This window comes from Terrapene carolina, unplaced genomic scaffold (assembly GCF_002925995.2).
Source record: "Terrapene carolina triunguis isolate 2854851 unplaced genomic scaffold, T_m_triunguis-2.0 Scaffold66, whole genome shotgun sequence".
NCBI lineage: Eukaryota > Metazoa > Chordata > Testudines > Emydidae > Terrapene > Terrapene triunguis.
In genome coordinates, this window is record NW_020664417.1 from 96,656,999 (window position 1) to 96,672,658 (window position 15,660).

The 15,660-nt window shown below is 48.8% G+C and overlaps 2 protein-coding genes across 2 annotated transcripts in view; both read left to right on the forward strand.

The window, feature by feature from the left end:
- Nucleotides 1-11,114: 11,114 nt before the first annotated feature.
- On the forward strand, nt 11,115-13,278 carry LOC112107579 (progonadoliberin-2). Its single transcript, XM_024201343.2, has 3 exons — nt 11,115-11,327; nt 12,409-12,492; nt 13,210-13,278. Exons 1-3 carry the CDS (start codon nt 11,190-11,192, stop codon nt 13,246-13,248), a joined length of 261 nt encoding a protein of 86 aa, XP_024057111.2. The 5' UTR covers nt 11,115-11,189; the 3' UTR covers nt 13,249-13,278.
- Nucleotides 13,279-15,298: 2,020 nt separating this feature from the next.
- The window catches only part of MRPS26 (mitochondrial ribosomal protein S26), a 4,059-nt gene continuing 3,697 nt past the window's right edge, over nt 15,299-15,660 (forward strand). Inside the window, exon 1 of the mRNA XM_026648173.1 lies at nt 15,299-15,545. Within this exon, the coding sequence (XP_026503958.1) occupies nt 15,337-15,545 (209 nt within the window). The 5' untranslated portion in view covers nt 15,299-15,336. The remainder of the gene's footprint in view (nt 15,546-15,660) is intronic.

Here is a 15,660-nt window from a genome sequence, read left to right on the forward strand (position 1 = left end):
TGGCCTTTTAAGTTGCCTCTGTTCTTTTATTAATACTTTGCCTTCTTTTTCTCAACAGGGCTGTCCAATTACGACTGAGTGCAGAGGGCTCTGAAAGGGAGGGGGTGCAGGGAGCGAAAAGCTAGCTCCGGTCATAGTTGAGCATTAACTTGCAAGTTTTCTATTCCAGAAAGAAAAGACAGCGACTGCTAAAATCACATTGCTGGCAGGTTATCCTCCTGCTTTAATCTGGTTTTAGATTTGCTCAGAATACCTAAGAAATGGTAGAACCGCCTCGTAAATAGCCCCAGTCTCAGCTACTCCATATTTCTAAAGGAATATTTAAAGCAACTTTGCACTGATTTCATGCTAAATGTATTACTAATAATTGGCACTTCCGTTGCATCCTTCATCCCACCAGCTCAAAGCGCTGTTCAGACATTCATTAATAACGTTAAAATAACAGGAGTACTTGTGGCACCTTAGAGACTAACAAATTTATTAGAGCATAAGCTTTCGTGGGCTACAACCCACTTCTTCGGTTTAATAACGTTGCTTTCCATTTATATTGGACTATCAAGCTCAAGGCGGGTGAGCAGCATTGTCATCTCTTTTTCACAGACTGAGCAACTGAGGCACTGGGGAGTCAAATGACTTGCTCAGGGTCACACAGCGCGTGAGCAGCACCACTAGAAACAGAACCCAGGAGTCCGGACTTTCTGCCCTGCATTCAGGTCACTACATCAAAGCTGCCCCTGGAGAACCTCAGAATCAAAATGGTGTTGGGGTTAAAGCACAGGGCTGGGAGGCAGGGGATTTAGTTTCTATTCCTGCTACAGGCCTCTCATGGCCTCAGCTTCCCCATCTAAAACACGCAGCTAACGCCAGTTACGTACCTCGCAGGAATGTCAAGAGGCTTAGCTCATTCATGTTTGCACCGGGCTGTCAGGCCTTCAGAGGGCAGGTGCTGCAGAAACACAGGGTAGTATTATGCATCAAGGGCCCAATGTCAAGTCAACTTTGCTTCCAAAAACATAGGTGATTTTAAAACGCGTTCTTACCCTACGCCCACAGAAATACTTCCCTCCTTAAAAAAAATCCCTTTGGAAATCCATTGCCATTTCCCCAGCGGTGTTTGCAACCAACCATTGCGGCTTGGATTAATGAGCTAGTGCTGGGGTTCTCGCAACAAACTTTTTGGTGGCCTCAGAGTGCGGCCACCAATTCTTGCCGGTGGCCACTTTGACAATTTTTCCTAAAATACTTAATTAACTTTAGGAAAAATAAATAAACATGCAAATACACATGTAGCTCAGTGGTTTGAGCATTGGCCTGCTAAACCCAGGGTTGTATGTCCAAATCATAGTAATTTATCTATGTAGGGTGGTGGGTTTTTTTGCAGACTCAATAATAAAAATAACGCACAGTTGTCTCTATTCTTTACTGGACCTAAACAGAATAGAAACACAAATAAGGTGCTTTGAACATTCTTGTCTTTTTTCTTGTTGGTTTGTGTGTGTGTGTGTGTATTTGGGTTGTGGGGGTTTTTTTAGACTTGCTAGCTATAAGTAAGTCTGCTGTGAAAAGTGATATTTGCATGTTTGTTCATATCATTTTTCACAGCAGACTTACTCAGCCCCCACAAATTAAGCCCTGGATGGGGAGGTGGCTACAGAGGCAGCGGGGGCCAGGGGCAAAGGGGCACGTAATGGGCTCTGTTTAAGGCTCTGGAGTGGGACTCAGGGGATCTGGGCTCAGTTCCCAGCTCTGCCACAGACTCCCCGTGTGATCTTGAGTAAATCACCTAAGGCTGGATCCAAAGCCCACTGCAATCAATGGTAAAATTCCCACTGAGATCAGTGGAACTGGACCAAACCCATATTGCCTCAGTTCTCCAGCTGCAAAATGGGGATCACAATATTCCCTCTCTCCCATTTATTTAGATTCTAAGCTGTTTGGAGCAGGGCCTGTCTCTTGGTTGAGGCCCCTACATGTTACGGTGATATGTAGGAGGATCCTGGTGGGTTCTTACTGTAGGGCGCATAGTTGTTCATCATGCCAGATCAGGCCACTTGATCATGTCTGATCTGCCTCTGGCAATGGCCTACGTCTGAGAAAGGCAAACTACAGCCCTCCATATGCACCTGTACAATGTTTATTGCTGTATGCAAGAGGAAAGTCTTCCTGCCTAACCTTTCCAGCAACTAATTTATGCCCTGGAGTATGAGAGTTTAGTGTGAATGCTTATCACTGCATGAATCAGGAGGCTCCCCCGGCTTGGACACCTCCAACAGAGAATTAATTCATGAATCTGTACAGGGCAGCATGTTGCTCTACCAGCTCATCAAAATGGGCCTGCCAGGTGCTATCACAGCCCTCAGGAAGCCTTGTTTTTCCCCTGAGGGTCAGAGGTTGCAGGGAATTATCACCAAAGATAAGGCTTAAGTTTCCTCTTCTAGGGTGATGCCAGCACTTCTCCAAACGGAGTTATTCTGAAGTTCAAGCAGATCCCTTTGGAGACAGCAGGCTATTTCCATACATTGAGCACTGTGACATCAGAACCAGCCTGTTGTTCCACTTGGCAAATGCGCTGAGAGATTCTGCCATCCCCATCTGCGCGCTGGCTTGAAGTTGCCAACAATGACAGAAGGCTTTAGTGCCTGAAGCAGTGTCTTTCCTTACCCTAGCACGGGCTTTGGCTTTGCAGCATTAGTGCCTTCTGTACGTGCCACCATTATCGTCGGGAGGGATCTTTCATCTTGGACTAAAAAGCGCTCCCAATTCTTCTGAAAGGAAATCAGAGAGTCGAGGCAGCAGCTGGGAATGAAAGCGCCTTCTTCCTTTCCTTCCAGTTCAAATATCTAGTGATATTCAGGTCCTGATGCTTTCCTCTGCAATTCTCCTTCATGTTTTGGAGTTGCTTGCCTGAGTTGTTTTGTAAGCACCAGCAAAACACCCGCCCCCCACCACCCACCACCCCCCTCCCCAGCATTTATATAGCACTTTTCATAGTCCAAGGGGATTGTGATATTAGCCACTTATTTTCATTTCACATCAACTGACTGTGAAATCAGGAATTGTTGTTAGCTGATTTTGAAGAAAGGGAAACAAAGGCAGGGATGTGAAGTAACTTACATACGATCACAAGCAAGTCCGGGTCAGAGCTGGTTCCTTTCTGCTTGCTTCCTGCCTCTCTCCCAGACCTCATTAGAGAGGAGCAATGAAAGGAGAGTTGGGTAGTAAGCAGAGCTGTACATTTAGTGTTTAAAGATACTGCAGTCTGTAGCAGCTGAAAGCTGTCTGGTGGCTTGTGTGACAGGTTATTCATCCCACTTCCCATAAACCACCGCCACATTAGGGACTAGCCAGCATCTTTGTGGCACTCCCAGCAGAGAGGCCATCCCCCCTTTCCCTTTAGAGAAGGTCCCTCTCTGGCTCGTTACAGATGTAAGTTCTGATATTGGTGCCCATCGAGATCCCTGGGTGCTTTTCATACAGCAGGACTGTTAGCTGATATCCTGGCTGGAGTCCAGCTTTGGGAATGACGTGCTGCCCACTGCAGTTTCAGCTACATAAGGGATGTATGACTGTGTCTGGTGCTGAATGGTAGTGTGATGCTGTGGGGTGTTGTTAGTTAACTGTATTCCACCCTAGAGGTAACTGCAATTGCATGGGGGATGAAGCAATGCAGGCTGTATTTTGGGGCATTCTGTTTGTGCCCGTTTGGGATGAGGTGCCTGATACAAATGTGGCATCTTCGTATTTGGTACTGAGCGTTCCCTTGCAGTCATCATATCAACAGGCAGGGAACGAAGGAGGCATTGATGAGCTAACAAAGGCAAAAGGATCCAAAGCAAATTGCTTATCAGTGTTTTTTAAGCCAGGGTCAACAGGGCTATAAGAGGAAATCGATATAGTAAAATAAAAAGAGGGTGACATCTCCCAAACCTTCCGGTGTCTCGGAAATAAGTTAATTTACAAACGCTGTGTTTGCCTGTCCGCTCACAAGATGAGTTTAACCTCACGCATTGGCAAGGTTACGTTTTCCCTATTAGACAAAGAGCTTGCAGCTGCCGGATGTCACTTCGGCTGGAAAATGCTCAGCTGCTTTCCACGTCGTGTTGCGATGCAGTGATACAGGATGCGCTTACAGGAGCATTCTAGCCAGTGACAGAGCACTCTCATCAGGGAGCCGAGCCCCGTTTTCATGCCCTCACCTTAACAAAGATCCCAGCATGAATGGGGAGGTCCAGAGAAGGGCAGCCCAAGATAGCTAGAGGCCTGGAGATACTGAACAAATACTGGCTTATTTAGGGTTGAAAGGAGAGAAGTGAAGGGGAACTTGATTGAAGATCAGGCGTAAGAACGTGAACGTGCCTTTTAGGTTGCCCCATCACCTAAAAGCTCAGTGGTTTGAGCATTGGCCTGCTAAACCCAGGGTTGTGAGTTCAATCCTTGAGGGGGCCATTTAGGGATCTGGGGCAAAATCAGTACTTGGTCCTGCTAGCAAAGGCAGGGGGCTGGACTCGATGACCTTTCAAGGTCCCTTCCAGTTCTAGGAGATGGGATATCTCCATACATTTATTTATTTAATTTAATTTAATCACGTGGGAACAGGGCAAGACCCAATGGCCTCCAGTGGCACCACCTTGTAAGGGACCCTCTGAGGTACCCCAAACTAAGCAGGGCTGGGCCTGGTTGAGTATTTGTATGGGAGATCCTCTCAGGTCACCAAGGCCCAGATCCTCAGAGGTATTCAGGCATCTATCTTCAGTTGAAATCAGTGGAAGTGAGGACCCTAAATATTTTGTAGCTTTGGGCTCAAGTTGCTACACGAAACGGTGTGGGTGATTCGGTAGGTGCCGTACTTCGCTCTGAATCAATCCCTCCACTAGCATGGCGGGAAGGGGTGGCCGTGGCTGGAAGTGCCACCTTTTGGACAAGAAGTAAAACCAATGCCTTGGCTGACTGTGGTCATTAAAGACCCCATGGCAGTCTGTGTGGGAGCCAAGCTGGTGATGCTGGAGCCCAAGCCGAATTCCAACCAAGGAAGAGTGCTTATTCTGCCCATTTATATGCCCCCTGCAGCATTAGTTGGATACAGTAATCTCAGTCACATCCTGTCCTGAACTGGTGTGTGCTGATGGCATACACCATTGGACAGCTGATCCAGTTGATGACATGAGCCAGCACACAGCTGGATGAAGAGATGTTTCTCGGTGGTTTGTATAGTAGTTTGCCAGTAAAGTGCCTTGGGGTCCTTTAGAATAGAAGATGCTGTATAAATATCAGTGATTATTATTGGCTTGCTTATACGTTTAGGCCAATGTGCCATCCTGGCTGTGTCTCATTCAGACAAGCACGAAACAGATGAGCCCAGGCCCTCAAATTCACACTGCTTCAGGCTGGATGTGTCTCAGAAGTTACTTATGCACCCTGCAATGTTTGGGATTCCAGTTCAGCCCATTTCAGAGGTAGGGTCCAAGTGTGAGGTAGAGCTGGTCTGGAATTTTCCATAAAAATCTTGTTTTGACAGAAAATTTAAATTTTCTGAGGGGAAAATGTTGATTTTTGCCAAAAAAAAATTCAGTTTTTCCATCAGGAAAATCTAAACAAAACATTTTGTTTCAAGTTGGGTTGCAATTAATCTGAGCATCAGCATGAGCTGCAGTGGTGCCTTATGGGAGTTGTAGTTTGGGTGCCTCAAGCCCCCATTCTCTCCTAAAGACTGGGCTCCCTGGTTGGACTATATCTCCCATGACACCCCACAGCTTCTCTACCTGAGGAAGAGAACATAGTGCATCATGGAAGATGTAGTCTGACCAGGGAGCCCAGCCCGTAGGGGAGAATAGGGGCATGAAGCACCTGAACTACAACTCCCATGAGGCACTGCAGCATCTCAAGTGGGTGCAGATTAATATCAACCAGCCCAAAGTGAATCAATTCTGACATTTTCAAATCTAAATTTTTCTGAACTGCCTGTTTCATTACAAATTTTGAATTTTCAACCTGATTCAGGACAAAAACAAATGTCAAAATATCAGAATTTCCTGGGGGATGGTTTTTCAATCAACTCTAGTGTGAGCTAGGATCTGGATTTAAATGCCCCCAAATCCTGCAGGGAAGGAGGGGCATTGGGATCTGGGGCTCCCATCTGGATCCATCTCTAGTTCTAAGCTACTTCTTTTTTACACCTTCTTTGGCCCTAAATGCCTGATTTTTCCACATTGTGGTGCACCCCAATATCACACATGCACTGGCCCAAATGCAGCCTCTGGGTAAGCAGGTGCAGCTCCCATTGACTTCACTGGGAATTTCACATCCTTGCAGCAGGTCTGACTTTGATCTTATTAATTGTATGTTCATTCCAGCACCCCCTGCTGAATAGATCTTGCATTAGAGGACCTTATGGCAACCTTATTCAATTAGCTGCCTCCTTCACCAGTCTCTGATTGCATTTGCTTGGTGTACACAAACAAGGCCCAGCCACCTGCAAAGGGCCTACAGGGCTAGCTCAGACAGATGCAGTATGCCAGTAAGAGCTGGAGGGGATGTAGGAATCTCGAAGCTAGAGATCAGCATGAGTCAAAATCCTGGCTCTGAGAACCCGAGTTTGGTTCTGGATGTGTAAGCTCCACCACTGACCTCTCTCTATAAAGGCCCAGGCCCAAAAGCCCAGATCTGACCAACCAACTTCACCTCCGGCCCCCCGAATTTTTGGGATGAGTCCCAATTTCATTCAGTTTGAGACAGACTCCGCTGCAGTGCTCACTAGTGGAAAGGCTTCACTCACGAGGCAGCTCATTGCCCCAGACGACAGTAGATGCTGAAGAGCCACTATTTAAATTGGATGTCCTTTGCCACTGTTGGCAACTGCCCTGCAATACAACTCTGCTCCCATCTGCTTATGGACACAAAGAAACTTCCACTGCAGAGCTCAAGGGGTCTTTGCCAGCTAATGAGCTGGCAGGCGGGTATTCCCAGAAGACCCTTTCTCAATACTGTCTCATCAGAGCACCAACCCAGTGGCAAGAGAGCTTAAACCTATCCATGCACGTCGTCGTCAGCAGAGTATGCGATGAACGTCAGCAGGCAGCCCCAACAGAGTGGGAGACCAATTACACTGAAGCACACAGGGAATGGTATAAATACTGAGAGCAAACTGTGCAGGCATCGGTGAAGTCTGAGGACATAGTGAGCAGGAGATCGGAACAGGGTGAGTACCTCAATTTCTCTCATGCTTTGCAAACCGTGTTAGTTACAAGCTTATCCGATAGCAGAAGTACTTCTGGGGGCACGGTATCCTAAAGGCGTTAAATGCAAATGGATTTCATGTATGTGATTATCTTTCATAGAGTCAAATAAATCTGGAGTGGCTCCAGTGGAATTCCTCCAGCTTTCCACTGGTGAAACTGGGGTCAGAATTTGCCTTCTAGATATGAAAACAAAACCGTAAATAGTGGCTAATCAACCCCAGCCAACCTGAGTATTTCAGCAGCAAGGTGCTGGCTTGCCTTCCTCTTGCCAGCTACAATATCTTCATCGTGTAATAGTTGATCTGACTTTCTTTTGTTAAGATGGTAATATTTTGAAATGACAGAGAACCGCACAGCAGTTGAGCACAGAGTAAATTCCCCTGCAGAACTGGGTGAGCCTGGAGATGGTATCATGCTGCTTCAGGCTGGATACGTCTCACAAGTTAGTTATGCAGTTGCTTTAAAAAAAAAAACAAGAGGGGAAAAAATTCTTATAATGAATATTCTTGACATCAGTGAGAGAACCCTGTAGGATCCCATCTAACCTCTATCTAGCCTGCACTCAGCCCAACAGTAGCCAATTGCTTGTGGTCTTTGATCACCATCGGAGCCCTTGAAGAGGGCAAGTTTGCAGCGGGAGTTTTCCTATCAAAGCTTAAAATGGGTTGGGATGTCACAGACTCAACTCCCTGGAGCCTTCAGGAAAAAAGAGAGAGGATTTTGAGATGGGGTGAAGAGAATTTAGTCACTGATTACAGGCACTGTTTTATACCATGAATGAATGAAATTCCATCCTGACTTAATGACAGACCTGGCACTTGGCTGAGAATGCTTTAAATCCTGACTGAGATCTCACTAAACCCTGATCGCAGAGACCTGTTCAGAAGAGTTTGTGATGCTGTGTCTGGTGGAACGGGGAAGTGCCACAAACTGGAACAAAGTGTTGCCCGGGATGCACGGGGGAATCAAGATTTTTGGGTTCTAGTCCCAACTTTGCCACTGACTTGCTGTGTGGTTTTGGGAAAGTCACTTAACATCTCAATATTTCCATGTTTAAAAGGAGCATAATAATCTCCTCAAGGTGTTAGGGGATTGGATTGATATTTAGAAAGCACTTCAAGGCCCTCTGTGCTAGAGAAGCGCACAGCCTTGGTATATAGTTGTCACTGCAGTTTCTTTAGGTTGTAAAATGAAGAGGGTAAAATTACACACTTCTTTCCCAGATTTAGGATATTGATGAAATCACAAACACTGCTCACATTGTGCTCAGTGGCTTGAGAGTACAGTAGAACCTCAGTTACGAACACCTCGGGAATGGAGGTTGTTTGTTACTCTGAAATGTTTGTAACTCTGAACAAAACATTATGGTTGTTCTTTCAAAAGTTTACAACTGAACATTGACTTAATACAGCTTTGCAACTTTACTATGCAGAAGAAAAACGCTGCTTTCACTTTATTTTGTGAATAGTTTGGGTTTAACACAGTACTGTACTGTATTTGCTTTTTTTTTTCCGTCTCTGCAGCTGCTTGATTGTGTACGTCTGATTCCAAATGAGGTGTGTGATTGACTGGTCAGTTCATAACTCTGGTGTTCGTAACTCTGAGGTTCTGCTGTACCATTGACCAGTATGTGAGCGGGGATGATGGATTGGCTCTTAGGTTAGCTCCACCTAACAAATGCTGCCGACAAAGGGATGGCACCAGAGTCAGTTGCAAACTGTTCTAACACAGGGAGCAAAGCTGACTGCAGGGTTTGGCCGTACAGGTTCAATGGAGCACGTTCAGAGCTTTTTGCTTTGCCCTGCTCTCTCAAACCTGCACCACAGAACCCTGGGGAAAGACCTCTTGGATCAGCAACTCCTCCCTTTCCCCAGCCAGTGCAAACGCCCCAACACTATGGACCCAATCCTGCTCTGTTACACGAGTGTAAACCCAGAGTAATGCCACTGGGGTGTCAGAGGTGCTGGGATAAATCCAGATTAGCCCCATTTTGCTTTGCACTGGTGTAAGTTTTAGTGCAGTTATCAGTCCCTTCCAGGATTGCTTAGTTGAAGGCAGGACCTAGGGAGACCCAATGAGGTGACATCCAGGAGGAGGCAGCACAGGCTGGGAGTGCCATCAGATAAAGAGAGTCTAAGGCCAGAACGGACCCTTGTGATCATCTCATCTGACCTCCTGTAGAACACGGGCCAGGGAACGTCCCCAAAATAATTCCTAGAGCAGAGCTTCTAGAAAAACATCCAATCTTGACTTAAAATTTGTCAGTGATGGAGAATGTTCCAAATGTTAATTACCCTCACTGTGAAAAATGTATATCTTATTTCCAGTCTGAATTTGTCTAGCTCCAACTTCCAGCCATTGAATCATGTTATACCTTTCTCGGCTAGTCTTAAGAGCCCATTGTCAAATATTTGTTCTCCCTATAGGGACTTATAGACCAGGGGTGGCCAAACTGCGGCTCTTTTATAAAGCTTCCCATTCTCTGCCTGCCACACTGGGGGGAGAGCTCAGGGCTTCTGCCCTGCGGCAGGGTGGTGGGGCTAGGGGCTTCTGTCAGAGACGACTGGTGCCTGGTATGGGGGGGCACAATATAAAGGTTTGGGCCCCCCAACAGCTTGAGTCATGCCCCCAAGGCGCACACACCCCTTACCCTTAGCGGCCCCTCCCTGCAGCTCTCAGGTGTTAGCTCTGCCTGGAGAGGCAGCGGCAAACAGCTGGGAGCTGCAGGGAAAACGGCTGCTCCCAGCTGTTTGTCACTGCCTCTCCAGTCTCCCCACAGCCACAGCTCCCAGCTTGCCAGCTCCAGCAGCTGCTGTGCAGAGAGGGGGCCTGGCAGCACCATGTGACCGAGTGGGCCCAGCAAACTCTGGGGAGGGGCACAAGGCCCTACATCTCTCAGCCACATGTCGCCTCTGGCTTTTGTCCAGTGGGAAGGGGAGTGTCTCAGGGCTTCAGCCCTGCAGGGTGCACCTGCCAGGGCTCGGGACTTCAGCAGGAGCAAGGCTTCAGCCCTGATCCCCGAGACCCCACTCCGCACAAGGCTGAGGCCCCGAGCCTCGGCAGGCACCCCCGGCTCTCAAGCTTCTGAAGATTGCCGTCTGTGGCTCGGAGGATCAGTAAGTTTGGCCACCCCCGTTATAGACTGTAATCAAGTCACTCCTTAACCTTCTCTTTATTAAGCTAAATAAATTGAACTCCTTGAGTCTATCGCTATCAGGCAGGTTTTTTAACCCTTTAATCATTCTCGTGGCTCTTCTCTGAACCCTCTCCAATGTATCAACATCCTTCCTGAATGGGTGGGCACCAGAACTGGACACAGGATTCCCGCAGTAGTCGCACCAGTGCCAAATACAGAGGTAAAATAATCTCTCTACTCCTACTCGAGAGTCCCGTTTATGTATCTCAGATCACATTCGCTCTTTTGGCCAGATCTGCCTATAGGTCTTGAGCTAATGCTATCCTTAGTCCCTTTAGAAGCCAAGTGTCTTTCATCTAAGGGCCACGTAGCCCGTTACTGATGTTAACCAGTTGGACTTCACAACCACCCTGCCAGGCAGGTGAGTGTTATCCAAATTATACAGCTGAGGAACACAGACACACAGCAACCTGCCCAGGGTCACCCAGCGGGAGAGCTGGGAAGAGAACCCAGGCTCCCTGTTCCAATCTCTTCCCACCAGGCCATGCTGCCTGTGTGCACCCTGCCCTGGCTGGGATGATTTAGTTGGGAATTGGTCCTGCTTTGAACAGGGGGTTGGACTAGATGACCTCCTGAGGTCCCTTCCAACCCTGATATTCTATGATTCACTGCGTGCTAGGGAATGAGGCGCTGCCTGCCATATGGCTCAAGAACCACACACACTGTGGGACTTTTCCCTCCGCTGATTGCTCCCAGGCCATGTCCGACTTGCTCCTCCCTTCTCCTTGCAGGATCTCCCCATTCAGCCAGACAGCGCCATGGCATGTCAACGACCTCTCCTGCTCTTGCTCTTTGTCGTGCTAATAGTCGGCACCCACCTGTCGAGCGCTCAGCACTGGTCCCACGGCTGGTATCCCGGAGGGAAAAGAGAACTAGATTTGTCACAGACTCCAGAGGTGAGTTCCAGCCTTTCCCTAGGGGGATCTTCCATATTACTTGAAAGCCCACAGTACGTTGTAGATACATCTTGTTCTGCAGCCCTAATTTAAGGACTGATCCTGGGAGGTGCTGAGCATCCACATGGGATCCAGTGGGAATTGTGAGTGCTCCGCACCTCTCAGGATCAGGTCCTTTAATGAAAATGCTGACAAACCTAGAGAGAAACCTTTCATCGCCACTTCCCAGCCCTGTGCTCACCACCCAGAGCACACGGCCTTCAGACACTGATCAGGATCTGAACTGTCCCACGGCTCAGGGTTCTTCTGATCTGCACAGCTGCGGCATCATAACAGACACAACTGGGAAGAGACGACAACTGGGAGAGGGCCAAAGCTGGACAGCCTTTAGTGCTTTCACATGCTAGCTTTAAGGCATGCACCATTTCCTCCTTTCCTGCACAGCATGTCAGCTGCCCTTCAAGGCAGATCCATGTGGAGAAGGGTTCCATCTTGAATTCAGCCGTTTGGGGGACTTCTCCCCCCCCCCCCCCAATATGCATTGACTGAATTTTGTCACCATCCAATATCCAGACATTAGAGCACAGCAAATTTCATGCACATTGGAAAGGCATGAAGAGGTAACAGAGAGAAATGAGCTAACGCATAGCTCTGTTAACAGAAAAATACCCTGTAGGTCCTGCACAGAGGCTACTAACTCATTTCACACCAGGACACCAAACAGCCATCGGTGGTAACGCTTCCACTTCTAGGGTTATAGGAATTGCTGTATCGGATCAGATTGGTCACTCATTCTAGTCCAACATCCTGACTCTCATAATGGCCAGTACCAGCAGCTTAAAAGGAAAGTACAAGACACTCTTCAGTGGACAATTATGTAATAACCAGTCCATAGTGAAAGTTTGTCGTCTGCTCATGCAGGCTTATACTCCACAGCATGAGGAGTATATCCCTTGTTTCTTTCCCCCTAACTGTGAATATAAGTGTCTTCATGACAGAGCAGGGCTGGATTTAATTTAGGGAGGAAAGACCATGTAGCCACCCAATCCTGGAAATGTATTTGTTTTGTTTGTGAGTTCAGGCTTCAGAAGAAATCAAACTCTGTGATGGGGAAGAGTGTGCTTATCTGAGAAGTCCAAGGAAAACCATTGTGGACACTCTGCTGGTAAGAACAACATGCAACCTTCTCCAGTAGCTACCAGAGTGCCTCAGCATTTAGCAGAGGAGGCGAAAGTGGGGGCAGTAGTGAACAATCCGGTATTGTCAATGATTAGAAGTATTTTCTATCTCTAATGCCAAGGCTTTTAAAGACAAACAACAAACACAGCTGTCTACCCAAAAGAACGTAAAGATCTAGCAAGCTGCTGGGCATCTCCTATGAAAAGTTCAGAATCATGCTCGGGACACCTGTCCGGATAGGAAGAGCTCAAGAGATAAAACGTCCAGGTTATTCAAGTTCTTACATTGCTCCTGTCACGGGGGTATCTGAATGTGGCCTCTGTTGTTTCCTTAATGTACATATAATAATAATAATGAATTTTTAGGGAGCACAGTCAGGCAAGAGGGGTAGGTGAGTGGTAGAAAGTTAATTGGAAGATGTAAGCCTTGAAAGGAGGGATTTGAAGGAGTAATGAAAGTCGGGGAAGATAAGCCAGACATAATGGGTGGAGTGCCCATTTAGAGAGAAAAACATTCAGCATTTAAAAGACTGGGAAAATTATTTATTATTTGTACTGCAGTGGTACAGGCCCCGACTGTAGATCACAACTCCACTGTGCTAGATGCTGAACAAATGGTCTGAGATCAATCAAATGCGATTAAATGGAGAAATGGGCCCAATAAATTGTGGGATTTTAAAAAAAATTTCTTTGTTGCCGAACAGGCTGACCTGCTGGCGAGACAACTACAGAAGAAGAAGTGAGCCTTTCCACAGACTCTTTCCGAAATGCTTGCCAGCCCCACTGGCTTTTCAGTCACTTCCTTTGCAACATGATGGTGTGTCTGTAGATTCCATGTATCTGACCGTTAAAGAATTCTTATGAACATCTTGGCTGACTGCACTCGAATGCTGGGAACGTGGATAGTGGTGTAATGCTTGAGAAATGCCCCCGACCCATCACCCAACCGGAACGAGGCCCTGTTTGGAGTTCTTTACGCACTTGTGTAACTCCACCATGTTGAATAAAATACTTTATTTTGCTACATACACAATTCCATCCACATTTATGTCCTTACCCATGTCTTAAAAAAATAAAAATAAACAAATCTCCAGCCCCATAAACCAGTTTTAAGCACGCACTGATTTTTTGAACAAGAGTCGGGTCACAAGGCCCTTTATTGGTAATTCCTGGCCCTCCTTGCACTGCTTTCTGGGTAGTTCAGCCTTCTGGCTGAGTGCTGGACTATTCTGCCAAACTTGATTCAAAATGTGAGAAAACGTCCTATGTACGGCCCTTTATTCACAGAGATACAGATATCAGGGAAAAAGTAACAGAGGGTCCTGTGGCACCTTTAAGACTAACAGAAGTATTAGGAGCATAAGCTTTCGTGGGTATGCTCCCAATACTTCTGTTAGTCTTAAAGGTGCCACAGGACCCTCTGTTACTTTTTACAGATTCAGACTAACAGGGCTACCCCTCTGATAAATATCAGGGGTACATGTAACCTTGGAAAGGTTTGATGGTGGTAGTTTTTTGCACAAAAGGCAACATTCTCACATTCCTATTAAGAAAATAAGAAAGAGCAATGGTAAGGTTCTTGGGAAGATAACAAAAGGAAACGTGATCCAGTGGTTAGAGTGCTAGTCTGGGACTTGGGAGACCCAGGTTAAAGCCCTTCCTGTGTGACCTTGGACAAGTCACTTAGTCTCTCTGTGACTCAGTTTCCTCTCTGTACAAATAATAGCATTTCCCTATTGGAGTGTTGTGAGGCTAAATACATTAGAGATTGTGAAGATACTGTGGTAATGGGGTTCATATACATACCTAAGCCAGCCAAAGAGGGTATCTTTTGTCTGTAGCAGGCTACATCTGCCATGAATTGGTAGCTGTTTCTGCAGCAGTGAAGTAATGTCATTAGCCAGGGTCACTGGACCCACGATCCTGTAGGGACGGGGGGCGCTGAGCACCCTGGCCTCCTGCCAATGCTGCTGGGCCCAACCCTGCTGGGAGGAGGGGGGGGCTGATGCTGCTGGGCCTGATCCTGGCAGAGGAGCTGATGCTGGTGGGCCTAATCCTGCATCACCCCATTTTTGTACAAACACAAACCATGCTGGCTCTGCGCCCAGGACAGGTGCCCCTCCTGCCCTAGTTACGGCCCTGAGGATGTCCCATGGGCCGCAGCTGTGCTGTTTGGGCCACAAGTGGCCTGCGGGCCGAGAACCACTGACCTAGACGATTCGGCCCAAGCCCGTGAGCGGGGCTGGCTATTCCGTGGGGAGCCAGGGTAGGGCGGAGGCCAGGCATGGTGTGGCTGAGGCGATGCACTGCAGCATCCTGCCCTCTGCTGGGCACCGGCCCCATCCTTTGTCGCTCTTGCCTGCCTCGCTTTTCGCACCGCCGTTTTGTGCAGCTCCTTGGGCTGCTTCTCTCCGAGGAGCAACGGTCACCTGCCCTGAGCCGTGGGGCAGCCCCAGGGGACAGCGGGAGCCCGGCCCTGAGCCGTGGGGCAGGCCCAGGGGGCAGCGGGAGCCCGGCCCCGAGCCGTGGGGCAGCGCCAGGGGGCAGCGGGAGCCCGGCCCCGAGCCGCGGGGCAGACGAGGAGAAATAGGCGGGAGCGGAGGCTGAGGAGACAGAGACCCAGGGGGCGGGGCCTGTCCCCCTGGGCGGGGCTGACTGTCTGCCCCGCAGCCCCTCCCACCAGTTGCTGGCCCGGAAAGAACTACATTTCCCATCATGCCCCTGCCCCACCCCCCTCGGGCCCGGAGCCGGCGGTGTCAGCGTCCTGCATCCGCTTCCGGGTGAGGGGTCAGGTCCATGGCGGCGCCCAGCCGGAGGTCGGGGGCGCCGCCATGCTGCCCGCGCTGAGCCGCTGCTGGGCCCCGCTGAGCCGCCGGCCGCTGCCGCTGCTGGTGCCGGCCCGGGGCCGCAAGTCCCGCCACGACCCGCCCGCCAAGTCCAAGGCCGGGAGGCTGAAGGTGCCGCCGCCCGTGGACCCGGCCGAGCTGCTGGTGGTGAGCGAGCGCTACCGGCAGTACCGGCTCGTGCTGCAGGCGCTCAGGTGTGTCCGGGGCTCGGGGTGTGTGTGTGGGGGGGTCTTTTCCCCAGGCCCCTGCCTGGAGCCAGGGAGCACTAGGGTCACCAGAGCCCAGCCTCGTGCCTCCCCCTGCACTAGG